At 41.3% G+C, this 14,788-nt stretch overlaps 1 protein-coding gene across 3 annotated transcripts in view; it reads right to left on the reverse strand.

Moving 5' to 3' along the window:
- The window catches only part of acss1 (acyl-CoA synthetase short chain family member 1), an 82,704-nt gene that overhangs the window by 14,015 nt on the left and 53,901 nt on the right, over positions 1–14,788 (reverse strand). For all 3 annotated transcript variants that reach the window (XM_060933259.1, XM_060933262.1, XM_060933260.1), the window contains exons 4-6: positions 11,614–11,789; positions 10,683–10,835; positions 9,002–9,149 (exon numbers count right to left, since the gene is read on the reverse strand). In XM_060933259.1, the coding sequence (XP_060789242.1) occupies positions 9,002–9,149; positions 10,683–10,835; positions 11,614–11,789 (477 nt within the window). The remainder of the gene's footprint in view (positions 1–9,001; positions 9,150–10,682; positions 10,836–11,613; positions 11,790–14,788) is intronic.

Below are 14,788 nucleotides of genomic sequence, written 5' to 3' on the forward strand. Positions count from 1 at the left end.
CGTGGTGTTATCTTCTTTATCTCCGAGTAACATCAGTGATATGGATAAGAAGAAAGCAGACAACACTAATCAGATAACACACTGGAACCTTCCGTGTTTTACTGGTGCAAAATAAAACTGAGTTGTGTTTATTGTTGTAGTTCTAAATAATTGCACAGAATTGATGTTATAAATGAGAACTCTGAAGTGGATGGGTTGTTTATGACATGTTTAATGAGTATTTTATAGAGCTAAGGCATTTACATCTATAAAACATCAGGAATGTGAAGTGAAACAGGAAGAACTCAGCATGATACATTAACCTCCGAGCAGGAGGCATGAATAAATAAATAAATAAATAAATAAAGTGCAGACATTCAGCTTTAATTTGAGAATACAGTACTTACATCCAAATCAGGTGAAAAGTATTAATTACAGCACTCTTTAGGCATGGTCCCTCCATTTTACAGGATCAAAAGTTATCGGACAATTTGGCTATTCAGCTGATCCATGGCCAGGTGTGTTTTGTTCCCGCTAACTCTCAATATGAAGTCCAAAGGAGCTGTCTTTGCCAGTGAAGCAAGCCATCACCACAATAGGCTGGAAAAAAAATCGGAAGTAGCCAACTCAGCATTGTTGAAAGAACGCGGTGGTGAGCTCAGGAACACCAAAAGTCCCAGAAGACCACAGAAAACAGCTGTGGTGGATGAGAGTAGAATTCTTTTCCTGGTGAAGAAAAACTCTTTCCCAACAGTTGACCAGATGAAGAACATCCTCCAGAAGGTCAGCGTATCATCAACAATCAAGAGAAGACTTCAGCGGAGTAAATACAGAAACTTTACCACTAGATGTACACCATTGGTAAGCTTCAAACACAGACCAGATATGAGTTTGGCAAACACATTGGGGAAAAATTGTACGATTCTGAAACGACATCCTACGAACAGATGAGAATGATGGGAAGAGAAGCGTATGGAGATGGGAAGGAACTGCTGATGATTGGAACCATACCACCTCATCTTATGGTGTAGGCGTGTGTACAGCGGCCACTGAACCGGTTCTGTTGTACCGATTGATGATATAACTGCTGAGAAAAGCAGCAGGATGCATTCTGAAGTGTACAGAGCTATATTATGCGCTCACATTTCACACTGCAGATGGACCATGACCTGAAGTGTACTTTGAAAGCAACCCAAAACTTTTTCAAGCCAAAGAAGTGGAATGCTCTGTAATGGCCAAATCAGTCACCTGACCTGAATCCAATCCCACTGCATTTCACTTGCTGGATATAAAACAGAAGAGAAAACACCCTGAGAACAAGCAAGAAGTGAAGCAGGAAGCTGCAGTAAAAGGTCTGGCAGAACCAGGGATGAGAATGAAAAATATTTTAAAAGTCTGAAAAAACCGGGGCGGGGCCCATGGGGCTAATGATTTTTGGCTATTTTTTTTTTTTTTACCCCAAAACCATTAATTTTATCAGCAAAATTTGCAATTTATTTGGAAATAAATTCCCCTTCTTGGTGGACTCCCAGGTGAAAATGATTAATATGGTACAAGAGACTTGTTTTTAATCAATTCACATTTGATGATTTCAAAAAATCAATGCACCTTTTAATATAAACGAGCTCTACAGTATTATATTTCTACATTTTTGCTATTCATGTCTTTGAATACTCTAATCCTTTAAAATGAAGTGCAAACCAGAAAAAAGTTCTGTCATATAATTCTCTTAAGCTTTCTTCTGATGTTATCATGGTAGCAGGAGGTCTTGCATATTAAGCAGGCAACATTCAACATCACTCATCACTTCCCTTTCAACTGCTGTGTGGACTAACGGTTTTATCTGGACAGGATGTTGTGTAATGTAATACAGATACCATACGGCCAATCTGAAGATCAAGATGGTGATTTTGAATTAAAGAACAGGCATGTACAATGGGCATTACATATTGGAATTTTTTTTTAAATCAAAAACTATAAGTTCATCTCGGCCTAAAAAATTTGGGCAGACGCTCCCGCGCGGCACACGCCAGCAATCCCCCCGTCCCCCTATGAAATGAGCAATAAGTAGGAGAGTTATACATGCTATCATACTTAAAATTTCATCAGAAATATGGATATGATACTATGATTCTCCCCAACATGCTACATTAGATAAGCTAACCTCATTTATAAAAGATACACACTTATATATGACGTGTAATTGATATATATTTTTTGGGGCGCGCGCTCTCTCTGCCATGCCGATCCTGTAGGCTGCACTGACTCAACTAAACTGAAAACTCCGGTCCTCGAGAAAAGAGATAAAAGCCCGCCCACACTGAAAGCTGATTGGCTTATTTTGCTGAGTAAGCCAATCAAGATGCTCTTTGTCTGGCATGCGCTACATGAACAGGCACACAGGCAGTGTTGCCAGATTGGGTGGTTTTAAGTGCATTTTGGCGGGTTTTGAACATATTTTGGGCTGGAAAACGTCAGCAGTATCTGGCAGCACTGCACACAGTCTCCCTCGCGCGCACACATTCTAAGATGCGTGATGCAGACCTTAATGTTGCGCGTGCACGCTCTTGCTCGCTTCTATCAATATGCAGGAGACTCCCGGAACTTCCGGGAGACTTGGGATGTCTGCGTTATAAGGTGACCACAGATCGTTAATCATACCCCCCCCCCCCCCCCCCCCCCCCCCCCCCCCCAAAAAAAAAAATTCTCAACGGATTTACATCGATCTCAAAAACGATCATTTTGGTCTGAAAAAGTTGAAAATCCGCCAATCGGCGGAAAATTCTCATCCCTGGGCAGAACTTCACTGAGAAGGAAACCCAGGGTCTGGTGATGTGTATGGGTTCTAAACTTCAGGCAGCCAGTGAGTGCAAAGGGTTTGAAATTTTTGACTGTTCACCCAATTACTTTTGGTCACTTAAAAGGCTTAGGGGGTTACATGTGAAAAGTGCTGTAATTCCTGTAAATGTACTTTGACATCCTATAGAGCTAAATACCCTCAAATTCAATTAAGTTCAATTCAATCATACATAGACAGGCGTGTACAGTATTTAGCAAGCTTTACGTGAAAATATATAACAACTGTTTGTGAAAAAATAACACAGAACATTACGTACATAACAAAATAACACACTAATATAGTTACAAAAACCGTTTAACAGTTAATGCAGTACAAGAAATAGTTTTAGGACAGGGTGCAAGACTAGACCAGGGTTACAGGAATATGATTGTCATTCATAGTGTCCAGGTACACTATATGGCCCAAAGTATGTGCATCCTGACCATCACACCGATATGCGGTTCATCCCCAAACTGTTCCAAGCCATGGCGTAAAGAATAAGAAGCAGCTTTGGGATTAAAAGGTCGCCAGTTTGGTTCCCTGGACCAGGAGGAATGGCTGAAGTGCCCTTGAGCAAGGGACCTAACCCCCAACTGCTCCCCAGGCTGCCCACTGCTGTGGGTGTGTCAGGGTCTTGTTGTACGTCACTCTGGATAAGAGCATCTGCTAAATGCCTGTAAGGTACTCTAATGTAATGTTCCCACAAAGTCTGAAGCGCAAGGTTGTCTCGAATGTCTCTGTATGCTGTAACATTACAATTTCCCTTCACTTAAGAGGCTCAAACCTGTTCCAGCATGACGATATCCCTGTACAAGGTCCAAGAGGACATAGTTTGGCAAAGTTGGAGTGGAAAATCTCAAGTGTCCTGCACAGAGCCCTGACCTCAACCCCACTGAACACCTTTGTGTTGGATAAACTGGAACACCGACTGGAACATGCCAGACATAATCACCTGACCTCACGAATACTCTTGTGGCTGAATGAACACAAATCCTCATGGTCATGCCCTGAACTCTATTGGAAAGCCTTCCCAGAAGAGTGGAGCTTATTATAACAGCAAAGTAGGAATGTGGAATGGGTGTGACGGTCAGGGGTGAACAAACATTTGGCCATATGTAAAGTGCAGAATAGATTTATTTTAAAAGACTAAAGTGGCTGTGACAAATGTAAACAAAGTACAGAGATATGAAGCAGTGCAAATAAGTAACAGGTAGCTTAGTTATTGGATAGATAAAACAGCAGTGCAAATATTCCTGTTGGATGGCAGGTATTTACAGTGTGGAGGTACTGTACTTGTGTCGGGGGAAGAGTAGGAGGGGTGTGGTTCACAGCGTGAGTGACGCGAGCAGCTTGACTGCCTGTGGGAAGAAACTATTCTTTCGTCTCGTAGACCTGGTCGTATTCTCTGGCTGATGGTAGTAGGTCGAATGGGGTGGGCAGGGTCTGAGGTGATGCTGAACACTTGCTTTCTTTTACTGTGCGCATCTTGCACTAGATACAGAGGGCCTCCAGTGATGAACTGAGCAGGGTTTATGACTTGTTGCCTTGGGGTCAGTGGTAGTAGAGGTGTGACGATGCAGCAGGTTAGTCTGCGCTCCACACCGCATCTGTAGATGTTACTAGGAGCCAAGGAGGTTGAACATGTAGAATTTTGTCCGTCTCTTTCGGAAATATTGGCCTTTTTTTTTGTGATGGCAAGTGTAGACTGACCAAGAGGGATCTTCTGTGATGTGTCATCCTAGGAATTTGAAACTGTTCACCCTTTCCATTGTGGTGTCCTGTAAACTCTTCTCTCCTAGCTTTAAATGCTGAACTGAAGTCCAGAAACAGGCTTCTGACATAAGTGTTCTTTTTGCCCTGGTGGGTCAGTGCTGTGTGGACGCTTAGAGAGACCGCATCTGCGTCCTACGTTGACCTGTTTGCATGGTGGGTGAATTAATGTAGATCTAGGGCAGGCAGGAAGCTGGACTGAATGTGAGTCATGATCAGTATCTCAAAGCATCTCATTACGATGGGCATGACAGCAATTGTACAGCAGTCATTCAGGCTTGTGATGGTGGTTGTCTTTGGTACTGGGATTATGGTTGTTGGGTGGGGACGGTAGCTTGGACCAGGGACATGTTGAAGATCTCTGCAAGGGGGTCAGCCAGCAGGTTGGCACATGCTCTAAGTACATTGTCAGGGTTGCCATCCGGTTGAGCGGCTTTGGATGTGTGTACCTTCCTCAATGTTCTACTTACTTATTGTGAACACGGTGAGACTGCCTGGTCCTGTATGGTGGCACCTGGAGTGGTGCCTTGAGCAAGCACTAACAACCCCTCATGCCTCCTGGTCAGGGTCAGGACCGAAGACTGGACTCGGCAGACTGCGCAGAGGAGACCGCCACCTGGTGGATCAACAGGCAGGAAGGTAGACCCAGGCAAAACGTTTGTGGAGCACAATCAGAGCACAGTGCAACATGTACAGTATAACACTGTTGGCCATCCACTGCATCCTGACCTAGCTCCAGCCATCTTGATTCTGTCTTGCCCCTAAACCCAGTTAGGTCGGGACAAGAGAGTGACTTGACGGCTGCGCGACTCTCCCTCACTCTAATCTAAGTCACGTGCAAGTCATGACTTCAAAGACCCCAAAGGAAGAACATCACCATCATCATCATGGTGTGTGGGGTGGCATCTGCTTGAAGCAGGGAGGCATTAGTGACTGTCGCATTGTTGACGTTGCTTCAAAAGTCCGTGATTGTCTGCATTCAGACAATCCTCTGAAAAAGCTATGGAGATACAAAAAGTCAAAACCTGTCTAGTTCTAAAAAACTAGACAATATTTAGCAGTTAAATCTCTCTAAAGACCTGAAACAGGAGTTCTTTAGATCTACTGTTGAATCTGTGCTACTGTATGGCTCAACATCATGGACTCTGACCCACCAACTAGAAAAAGCTCTAGATGGGACGTACACGAGAATGCTAAGAGCCATCTTAAATGTTGACTGGAGAACACACCTTCCAATTGAAGAGCTCTATGGAAACCTTCCAAGAGTAACTTGTATTCTTCAAGAGTGAAGACTATGCCTAGCTGGTCATTCATGGTGTAGTAAAGATGAGGTTGTTAGTGATGTCCTTCTATGGAGACCCCTGCACGGCCAAAAACCAGTTGGTCGCTCTAAGAAGACATACATTGATCAGTTAGCAGATGATGCCAGGTGCTTAGCTGAAGACTTACAGTACCAACCTTGATGGAAGATAGAGATGAATGGAGAGCAAGAGTCAGGAGAGTTTAAGAAATCCTCTCGTTATGATGATGATGATGTTGCACATTCATCCACATTGATGTACACTCCTGTGGTTTTAACCATATCCCAGTTTCTACAATCGAGACACTCCTCTGGTCAGATGTATCAGTAGATTCAGGAGCTGTCAGTACGTAGAGAGCACGAACAGAGACATGTGGTCCGTGTGGAAGGTGGTAGTGAAAGAGTTCCGTAGGCTTCCAGAATATTTGTGTAAACCTGGTCCAATTTATTTTCTCCCCTCATCAGGCAGGACACATGCTGATGAAACATGGGGAGTAAAGTCTTCAGGTTTATTCCAATAAAGTCCACAGCATCAATGATCATTGCGTCTGGGTCAGGGTCCGTGCAGGATTTTTGTGAAGACATTCAAGGACATTTCAAGGAGTATTCAAGGACCAAAATCAAAATTTTCAAGGACCACATCACGATGGGTGCAATCAGGATAATGAACATTCACTCTTAAAACGAATGTGTTGGAAATCAACACATCTTTTGTGCAAGTTTAATTTCAACAAGAGTTGGGTTATATTTCAGAAATGTTTAACACCAAAATTGCACAAATAACAAATAATGTGTTAAAATGAACAAAAGTTCTGTTGTCCCAATCTGGACATAGAGATGTGTTAAAAAACAACACAAGTTGTGTTATTTTCAACAGGTGTTTTAAGATTGTTTGATTGAACTTTTGAATGAGGAAAACTGGCGCTTTGGGGTGCAAAAACCTTTCCAAAATACTCCACAACCAGTTTCACAACCATGATATCGACATAGTTTGTGTTTATATTTAGTATTCTTTGCTTTTTGAGGTGTTTAGTTTTGGAATTTACGATCGTTAAAGTCGCTCATGGTTCGAAGCTTGGTAGCCGAGCCTTTTGTTTCGTTTGTTATTAGAAAAAAGCGTGGCCTTTGCACGGGTGTTACATTTTATTCGTTTCTTTTATTTTCGCTTGTTAACCCCGCCGACAGTAGTCGGAGGGGTTATTATTTTCACCTGTGTCACCTGTGTCTGTGTGTCTGCAAGATATCTCAAGAACCAATGGATCGATTTGGACCAAATTTTGTACATGTGTTGCCAATCACCCAGGAAGGAAACCATTAAATTTTGGAGGTCAAAGGTCAAAGGTCAAGGTCATGGCAGAGCTTCGAAATTTTCACCCAATGTATTTTAATAGGGAAAAGGCGGGGTTTGCACTCGTTAGAGTGTCCCTGTCTAGTTATATTTTAAAACAGATTTCAAAAACAATCGTTAGAAACACTGTCACTGATATAATTGAAATCTGTTACATTTCAACAACAAATTTAAACATGGAAAACTTTCTAAAAAACTGTATACGGCAGAATTTGTTTAAAACAAACTGCCTCTATGTTACAGCAATGTAACCATTGCGGCTAAGCGATTTGGTTCACTCAAAATTAAAAACGTTAACGCTTGAGCTTCTCCTTTAGCACCTCAATTTTGTCGTTTAGCTCGAGTTCCATATAAGTGCCCTTGACTGTTTGTTTATTTGCACCAATTTACGTGTGTGTGTGTGTGTGTGTATATGTATGTATATGAGTGTTTAGTCTACGTCTAGTTCTTATCTAGAGTGTTTATACTGTTTATATTGTTTGTTTTTTCATTTATTCTATTTTTATTTATTGCATTGCCTGTTTGCGGGCAGCACGGTGGTGTAGTGGTTAGCGCTGTCGCCTCACAGCAAGAAGGTCCGGGTTCGAGCCCCGTGGCCGGCGAGGGCCTTTCTGTGTGGAGTTTGCATGTTCTCCCCGTGTCCGCGTGGGTTTCCTCCGGGTGCTCCGGTTTCCCCCACAGTCCAAAGACATGCAGGTTAGGTTAACTGGTGACTCTAAATTGAGCGTAGGTGTGAATGTGAGTGTGAATGGTTGTCTGTGTCTATGTGTCAGCCCTGTGATGACCTGGTGACTTGTCCAGGGTGAACCCCGCCTTTCGCCCGTAGTCAGCTGGGATAGGATCCAGCTCGCCTGCGACCCTGTAGAACAGGATAAAGCGGCTACAGATAATGAGATGAGATGAGATGAGATTGCCTGTTTGCACTGTGGATCAGAGAGGACTGATATTTCATCTGTGCTGTATGTAGAGCATGTATAGCATATTTGACAATAAAGTTGACTTGACTTGACTTTATTGTCCTCTTGAAGCTGTTAGCTTTCGTGACATGCGCTAACTTGCGTTTTTGTTCTGCTAATTCCATCAGCTTGTCAACACTCTCTTTCAGTTGAGATGAATCTTCTAGTATACGTCTCCTTCTTGTTTGCATAGTGAAAATTTCATCACTGACACCCTTGTTCATGCGCTCTTTCTCTCTCTCCTTGTGCACGCCTGCACGCCCAACAGCAGAATTCAATATGTCACCAGAGAACCAAAGCACATGTGCGAAAACACAGGAAGCCCAGAGTGTTCATTTTAAATGACAATCGTGTCATCGTTTTTCTATATTGATTTTGCTTCATTTCTCTAATTTTTCCTTTTTAATTATTACACCTAAATACACGGGAAGAATTTAAGTATTTTTTCAAGGATTATTTACAATTTTTCAAGGAATTTTTTCTATTTTCAAGGAGTTTCAAGTGCCCTCGAAATGAGTTTTCAAATTCCAGCATTTTTCAAGGAGTTCAAGGACCTGCACGAGCCCTGCTGGCTGCTGCTCTTGCTGCTTGTTTACAGCTGCGGCTAATGATTTTGGCACTAACTTAATTCCCTCTGTGGTGGTACCAAAGCTACAACAACAATGCTGGTGAAGTCTCTCGGGAGATAAAACCGGTAGCATCTTACCCTCAGGAATTCTAGATCAAGTGAACAGCAGCTGCAAGAGTTTCTGAGTTTGTGCACCGTGTGTGTGTGTGTGTATGGGTGTGTTTATGTGTGTGTGAGATACCTGGATCTGGATATACAGGTGTGCTCTCAAACAGCACGGTAGTTCCTCCGTTAGCGAGCGGTCCGTACACCACGTAGCTGTGACCGGTGATCCAGCCAATATCAGCAACACAGCCGAACACATCACCGGGGCAGTGATCAAACACATACTGAAAAGTTAATCACACACACACACACACACACACACACACACACACACACACATTTAACTAAGCTAAAGTCTTTTTTTCAATGTTTATATTGAATTTTCACTGAGACTCAGTTTTCTCTTTCATCAGGAGTAAAGATTTTTCCGTCAGATCAGTTCCTTTGTCATTAATCAGATTACAGACTGTAGATGTGAAAGTTTACTGTCGCTGTGTAAAAAAAAAAAACCCACAAACTGGATCAATAAACACAGCTTTAGTACAGAGTGAACACTGGGAGTGAGGGTTAAACACCAAAATATAAACACTAAAACACAGAGTTAAAGACTGAAATATAAAGCTAAACACTGGAATCAAACTAAAGACTGTATTATAGAATTAATTACCGAAATAAAGTTAAACACCAAAATCTAGAGTTAAATTTAAAGCCTGAAATATAGATTTAAACACTGGAATAGAGTCAAACACTGAAATATAGAGTTAAGTACTAAAATGTAGAGTTAAACACTAAAAAATAGTTAAAGACTGGAATATAGTTAAATACTAAAAAAGAGTTAAAGACTGAAATATAAACACTGAAAAATAGAGTTAAAGACTAAAATGTAGAGTTAAACACCAAAATATAAATGCTAAAAAATAGAGTTAAAGCCTGAAATATACAGTTAAAGAATGAAATATAGAGTTAAACATTAAAAAATAGAGTTAAAGACTGAAATATCGAGTTAAGTACTGGAATAGAGTTAAAGACTAAAATGTAGAATTACAAACTGAAAGGTAGAGTTAAACACTGGAATAGAATTAAAGACTGGAATCTGGAATTAATTACTGAAATAGAGTTAAACACCAAAATATAGTTAAAGCCTGAAATATAAAGACTAAAATATAGAGTTAAACACTGGAATAGATTTCAAGAGTGAAATGCAGAATTAAACACTGGAATATCGAGTGAAAGACTGAAATATAAGGTTAAACACTGGAACAGAATTAACGACTGAGTAAAACAGAAATACAGAGTTAAAGAGTGAAAATTACAGAGTTATACACAGAGGATCTGAGAGGGTGTTACTATGGAAACAATATTGTATTTCATGTCCTTCTGCCTGATTAAACACCACTCATTTACACACTATTCACACGTGGACATGACAAACAGTCAGCTTCCAGGAGTGTGCGCACACACACACACACACACACACACACACACACACACACACACACACACACACACACGTGTATTAGCTGAGTTTAGGAAAGCGCTGAAACTGAGACAGCGGTGAGATTTTACAGAACGTTCAGATTGTGCTCTTGAGTTCTGCAGGTTCCTCAGTTCTGTACTCTGAGTTAAATCAGTCGCGGAGCGTCGTGTTCAGTGATGTGTTTATCAAACCACAGCATGACCGCTCAGCTAAAAACAGGAGGCACATCACATGATCTTACAGCAGTTCCTCTCGCTCTCATTCCAGCGTGTTTAAACTTACAGAAATAAAACTCATTTTGTGTGTGTGTGTGTGTGTGTGTGTGTGTATCAGCTGTCACCTGGAGTGTGAGGCCTGTGTACAGCAGGTATCCGGCCTGAGTGTGTACGATGCCTTTAGGTTTCCCCGTGCTGCCCGACGTGTAGAGCAGAAACAACATGTCCTCACTGTCCATGGGCTCCGGAGGACACACACACGATTCCTTCGCCATCGCCTGGGACACCACGTTAATCACAGTCATGTACACACTGTGTATAATAATAATAATAATAATAATAATAATAATAATAATAATAACGCCATTCTCAGCTGGTGAATGGTTTATAATTATGGTGAGAAGCCCAGCATTATTATTATTATTATTATTATTATTATTTTTAATCTCTTAAAGGAACATTAAATTAATTCTGCAATATTACAGTCTTTGAATCTGTCAAATAATTATTCAGGGCTGTAATAATGCTCTCTCTTAGCTCTCAGATGTAACTCGTAAATCAGCAACAACAGCCCAAATCTCCTTTTAAAATAACTGTGATTCATAAAAATGAATATTAATGAGTGTAGAATATAGTGAACTTTAAGAAGTGTTCTTAAAATATGTATCATCTTCACTTTGTCCCCCTTCAGGAATAATGACATTGTTATTATGAAATCCTCTGACACACAGTGAGGCTGAGTGACTTCCTGTGCGCTACACACGCTCGCTATCCCGTGCAGGACATCACGGCGGTGTACAGACCGTTTCTACACTACATACCTAACAGAACGCATCTAATAACAACAATAAGACATCTAGAGAGTATTTTTTTTTTTAGAAAAGTTTGAAAAACTTGTTTTGAGTTTACGCTGAGTGAGTAAAATTAGAATCTGAGAGCTTAAACATGGAACTGTCTTTAAATATATTAATATTACATTCAGACAATATTTAAAGAGTGAAATTAATTCTGGCACACGTGTATCCGCTTGACCAGCTTAACAAGCCCCGCCCTCACCTCCTCCAGGGGCGTGTCCAGTTCCCCCATCGGCACGCCATGGTCGGTTCTGTGGGCCACGAGGACGCTCTTCACTGAGGGACAGGCCTTCACTGCCATGTCCACCATCACCTTCAGATTGATCGTACGTCCACCTCGCACACCCTGATTACACGTGATCACCACCTTACACTCAGCTGTGTGTGAGACAGAGAATAATATCAGCTATTATTATCGTGTTATATCAGAGTATTAAAAGCAGAACTCATTAACATTTTATTTAATAATGTGTACACAGAAATGTTATTAAACTCATTGATGTTTGATTTCTCACAGTTTTATATTTAATTCAGTCCAAAATTACGACCCTCTGTAGCGAGATTTAATATCTGACAAAGACTCACGGTATAAAAACAGACATAAACAGGTTAAAAAACGTGTAATCGTAGATATGGTGATGTTTTCTGTAAGGAGAAATGTGTGTGTGTGTGGTTTATGGAAGGAGTCTCCAGTGTCAGGGCTTTGTAACAGTCAGAGGTGAAGATGTGACTTGAAGTTTTCGGATGTCTTCAGGACAGAGGAGTTTAGAGAGGCTGGTGAGGGAGCGAGTGTTTATAGCTGCTATAAATAAAAGTAAAGAAAATGATAATTGTTGTAAATTGCTGTGGTGTCAGAGGAATAAAACACATGAGGACGAGCTGCTGATGAAGCTATCCTCTAGCCCTCTGGATGTAATACCATACTCATTTTGTTTAAAAGATTTATCAATTGTTCAATCAAAGTCCTTCCCATACCACAAGGCACATCGAGCGGCACCGATCTCCCTTTCTATAGAGGATGTGCAGTCACGTGACCCATCCGTGTTTACTCCGCCATATTGGACGGCTTCAGGATTGTTTACCTTGCGCGAGTGTAATGGATCCAGGGAGTAATCCCCAAGAAAATTCGGAAAATACCCCATCTACATCGCGCGATTACTTGTCTAGGTTTGTTCAGCATCTTGAAGGTGACGTGAGGCAGCATTACGTGGAAAAGTGTTCCAGGTTGGGGATTGCAGATCCGTACAACTTGCCGCAATCCTTGTTCAGGGAAATTCGGAGCCGCGGTGCCGGCGATTTGCCCGATCTGGCCTACCACGACATTTACAATTTTCTCGTTAATCGTGAATCGTGTTACACTGGCAAAGCCCTCAAAGCTTACAAGAGCCTGGAAGCTTATAAATATTTTGTTGCGGGATGGGTATCCCAACTATACCTCTGGAAGGTTCCGAAGAAGGAAGGCTACTTGATAACCTCACGGGTAAGTGGCATTAAGACGTTTATCATAAAGAGACTATGCAGGACGTTTTATCGCTTATTTAGTAATTTTAATACAGAATTTACTCTGATGAAATTATTCAGACACTCCAACGCCCCCCTAAAGAAAAAAATCGGATCTGCGTGATTCAGCCGTGAAAAAGGCGCATCCGCCGTTTGCATCCCTGTTTAAACTCATAGGTTAACCGACTTTAACCGGCTAATGAGGCTCGGTGGTCGGTCAAGATTTTTTTTTTAGTTTTCGCCATCCCTACTATGGATTGGCCTTTCAAAGGCATATATGAGCCAAAAAGATAAAACATTGTCATAGACTAGGCCAGGGTAGTAGGGCTCGGCATAGCCATTTTAAACGTTAGAGACTGTCTAGTTTCTAAGTATGCAGCTATCATTCAATCCGAAAATCAACTTAACAGATGTTTGAATTAGAAGATTACACCTACCTGATATGAAGTGTTCACTACAAATTCGGCTGGTACAACTGGGGTTCCAGTTTTCTCTTCGCACAGCGGACACCCATTTTGCACGTCTCTCCGCGTCTGCGGGGAATCTATAAAATGACACGCCCTCCTTTTGGCCCTGTCTATTGGTACAACCAAATGCTGAACAAGATATAACCATTCTCGAAAGATCTACTCCCACACACTTGATAATTAGAACGGGTTCGTCTAAGTTCTATGCGCGGCCTTGCCGTCCAAAATGGCAGATAAACAAATATCACGTGACCTCGTGACGTCACGTGCACGCTCTCTATAGCCCTCAGCCTATTACATAGCTCAGGTTACAGTGGGGGGCTGGTCCTCTGGGAACCGTGAGAGTTTGACTCCCTACTAGGGTGCATCAGTTGCCCCCTAAAAATGAAAAGTTCCTCCGATCATGATGCATTTTTGTTTTTATGTTCCTTTTGGTAAGAAAACACACTGGGTGAAATATTTTGACAAAATTCAAAAGTTTAATGGTGGCACCAGGAGCTCAAAGTGATGGAAAAAGCTGCTATTTTATGACTTTTATGACAAAATTTCGATCACTTTTCATGAAACATTATGGCACCTTATAGAGTATACCAAATATCTTAGATCCACATTTTTAGTCCATATTCTAAATATATTATCAAGCACAGTTTGAGTTTTAGCTGTTCATTGAATCATTGTTCAACTACTTTTAAACAATACAAATGTATTATGAATCACATTAATGCTTCTCAATCCCTTGCAAAGGTTCTTAACATGATCTCTGGCTCACAAGAAATCAATAAATGGAGTCCAACATTGTGATTCAAACCTTACGCGAAAACATAAAATAAGCGTTTTTTGGCAAAAAATGAACCTCATGGTGCCACCATTAGACTTTTGAATATGGCCAAAAAATTTTACAGGATGTCTTTACTGGTGAAAAGGAACACCCAAACAAAAATGCATCAGATTTTATGAAAGTGAGGGCAACTGATGCACCCTACTCCCTACTCATATCTGTATTGTGGAGTACCTCGCCATTTTTATGATGGTCTTTGGTATGACCCAATCGCGAGTAGAACTCACTCTCCTGGTCAAGAGGCGGACATGCTGACCTCTAGGCCAACTCGCGATTATGTCAATTACTGGTCCTGTCACTTTAGACGTCATCAATACTTCACTGTCTACAGGTCCTATTTTAAGCGTGCTGCTGTCCAACCCATCTTAAAGAGCCCTAACTTATACCCAAGAACTATTGGCCAGTATCTATGTCTAAAATTTTAGAGAAGGTTGTAGTTATACAACTCGCTGCTGGGTTAGAGAGGCACAATATTTATAAGTCCCAGTCTCAGTTTCAGAAACAGCATTCCACTGAAACTACTCTTTTGAAAGTCTCCAATGATACTCTAATGTCCGCAGATGCAGGGGATT

The sequence above is a fragment of the Neoarius graeffei genome, chromosome 11 (genome assembly GCF_027579695.1).
Source record: "Neoarius graeffei isolate fNeoGra1 chromosome 11, fNeoGra1.pri, whole genome shotgun sequence".
In the NCBI taxonomy this organism is placed as follows: Eukaryota; Metazoa; Chordata; class Actinopteri; order Siluriformes; family Ariidae; genus Neoarius; species Neoarius graeffei.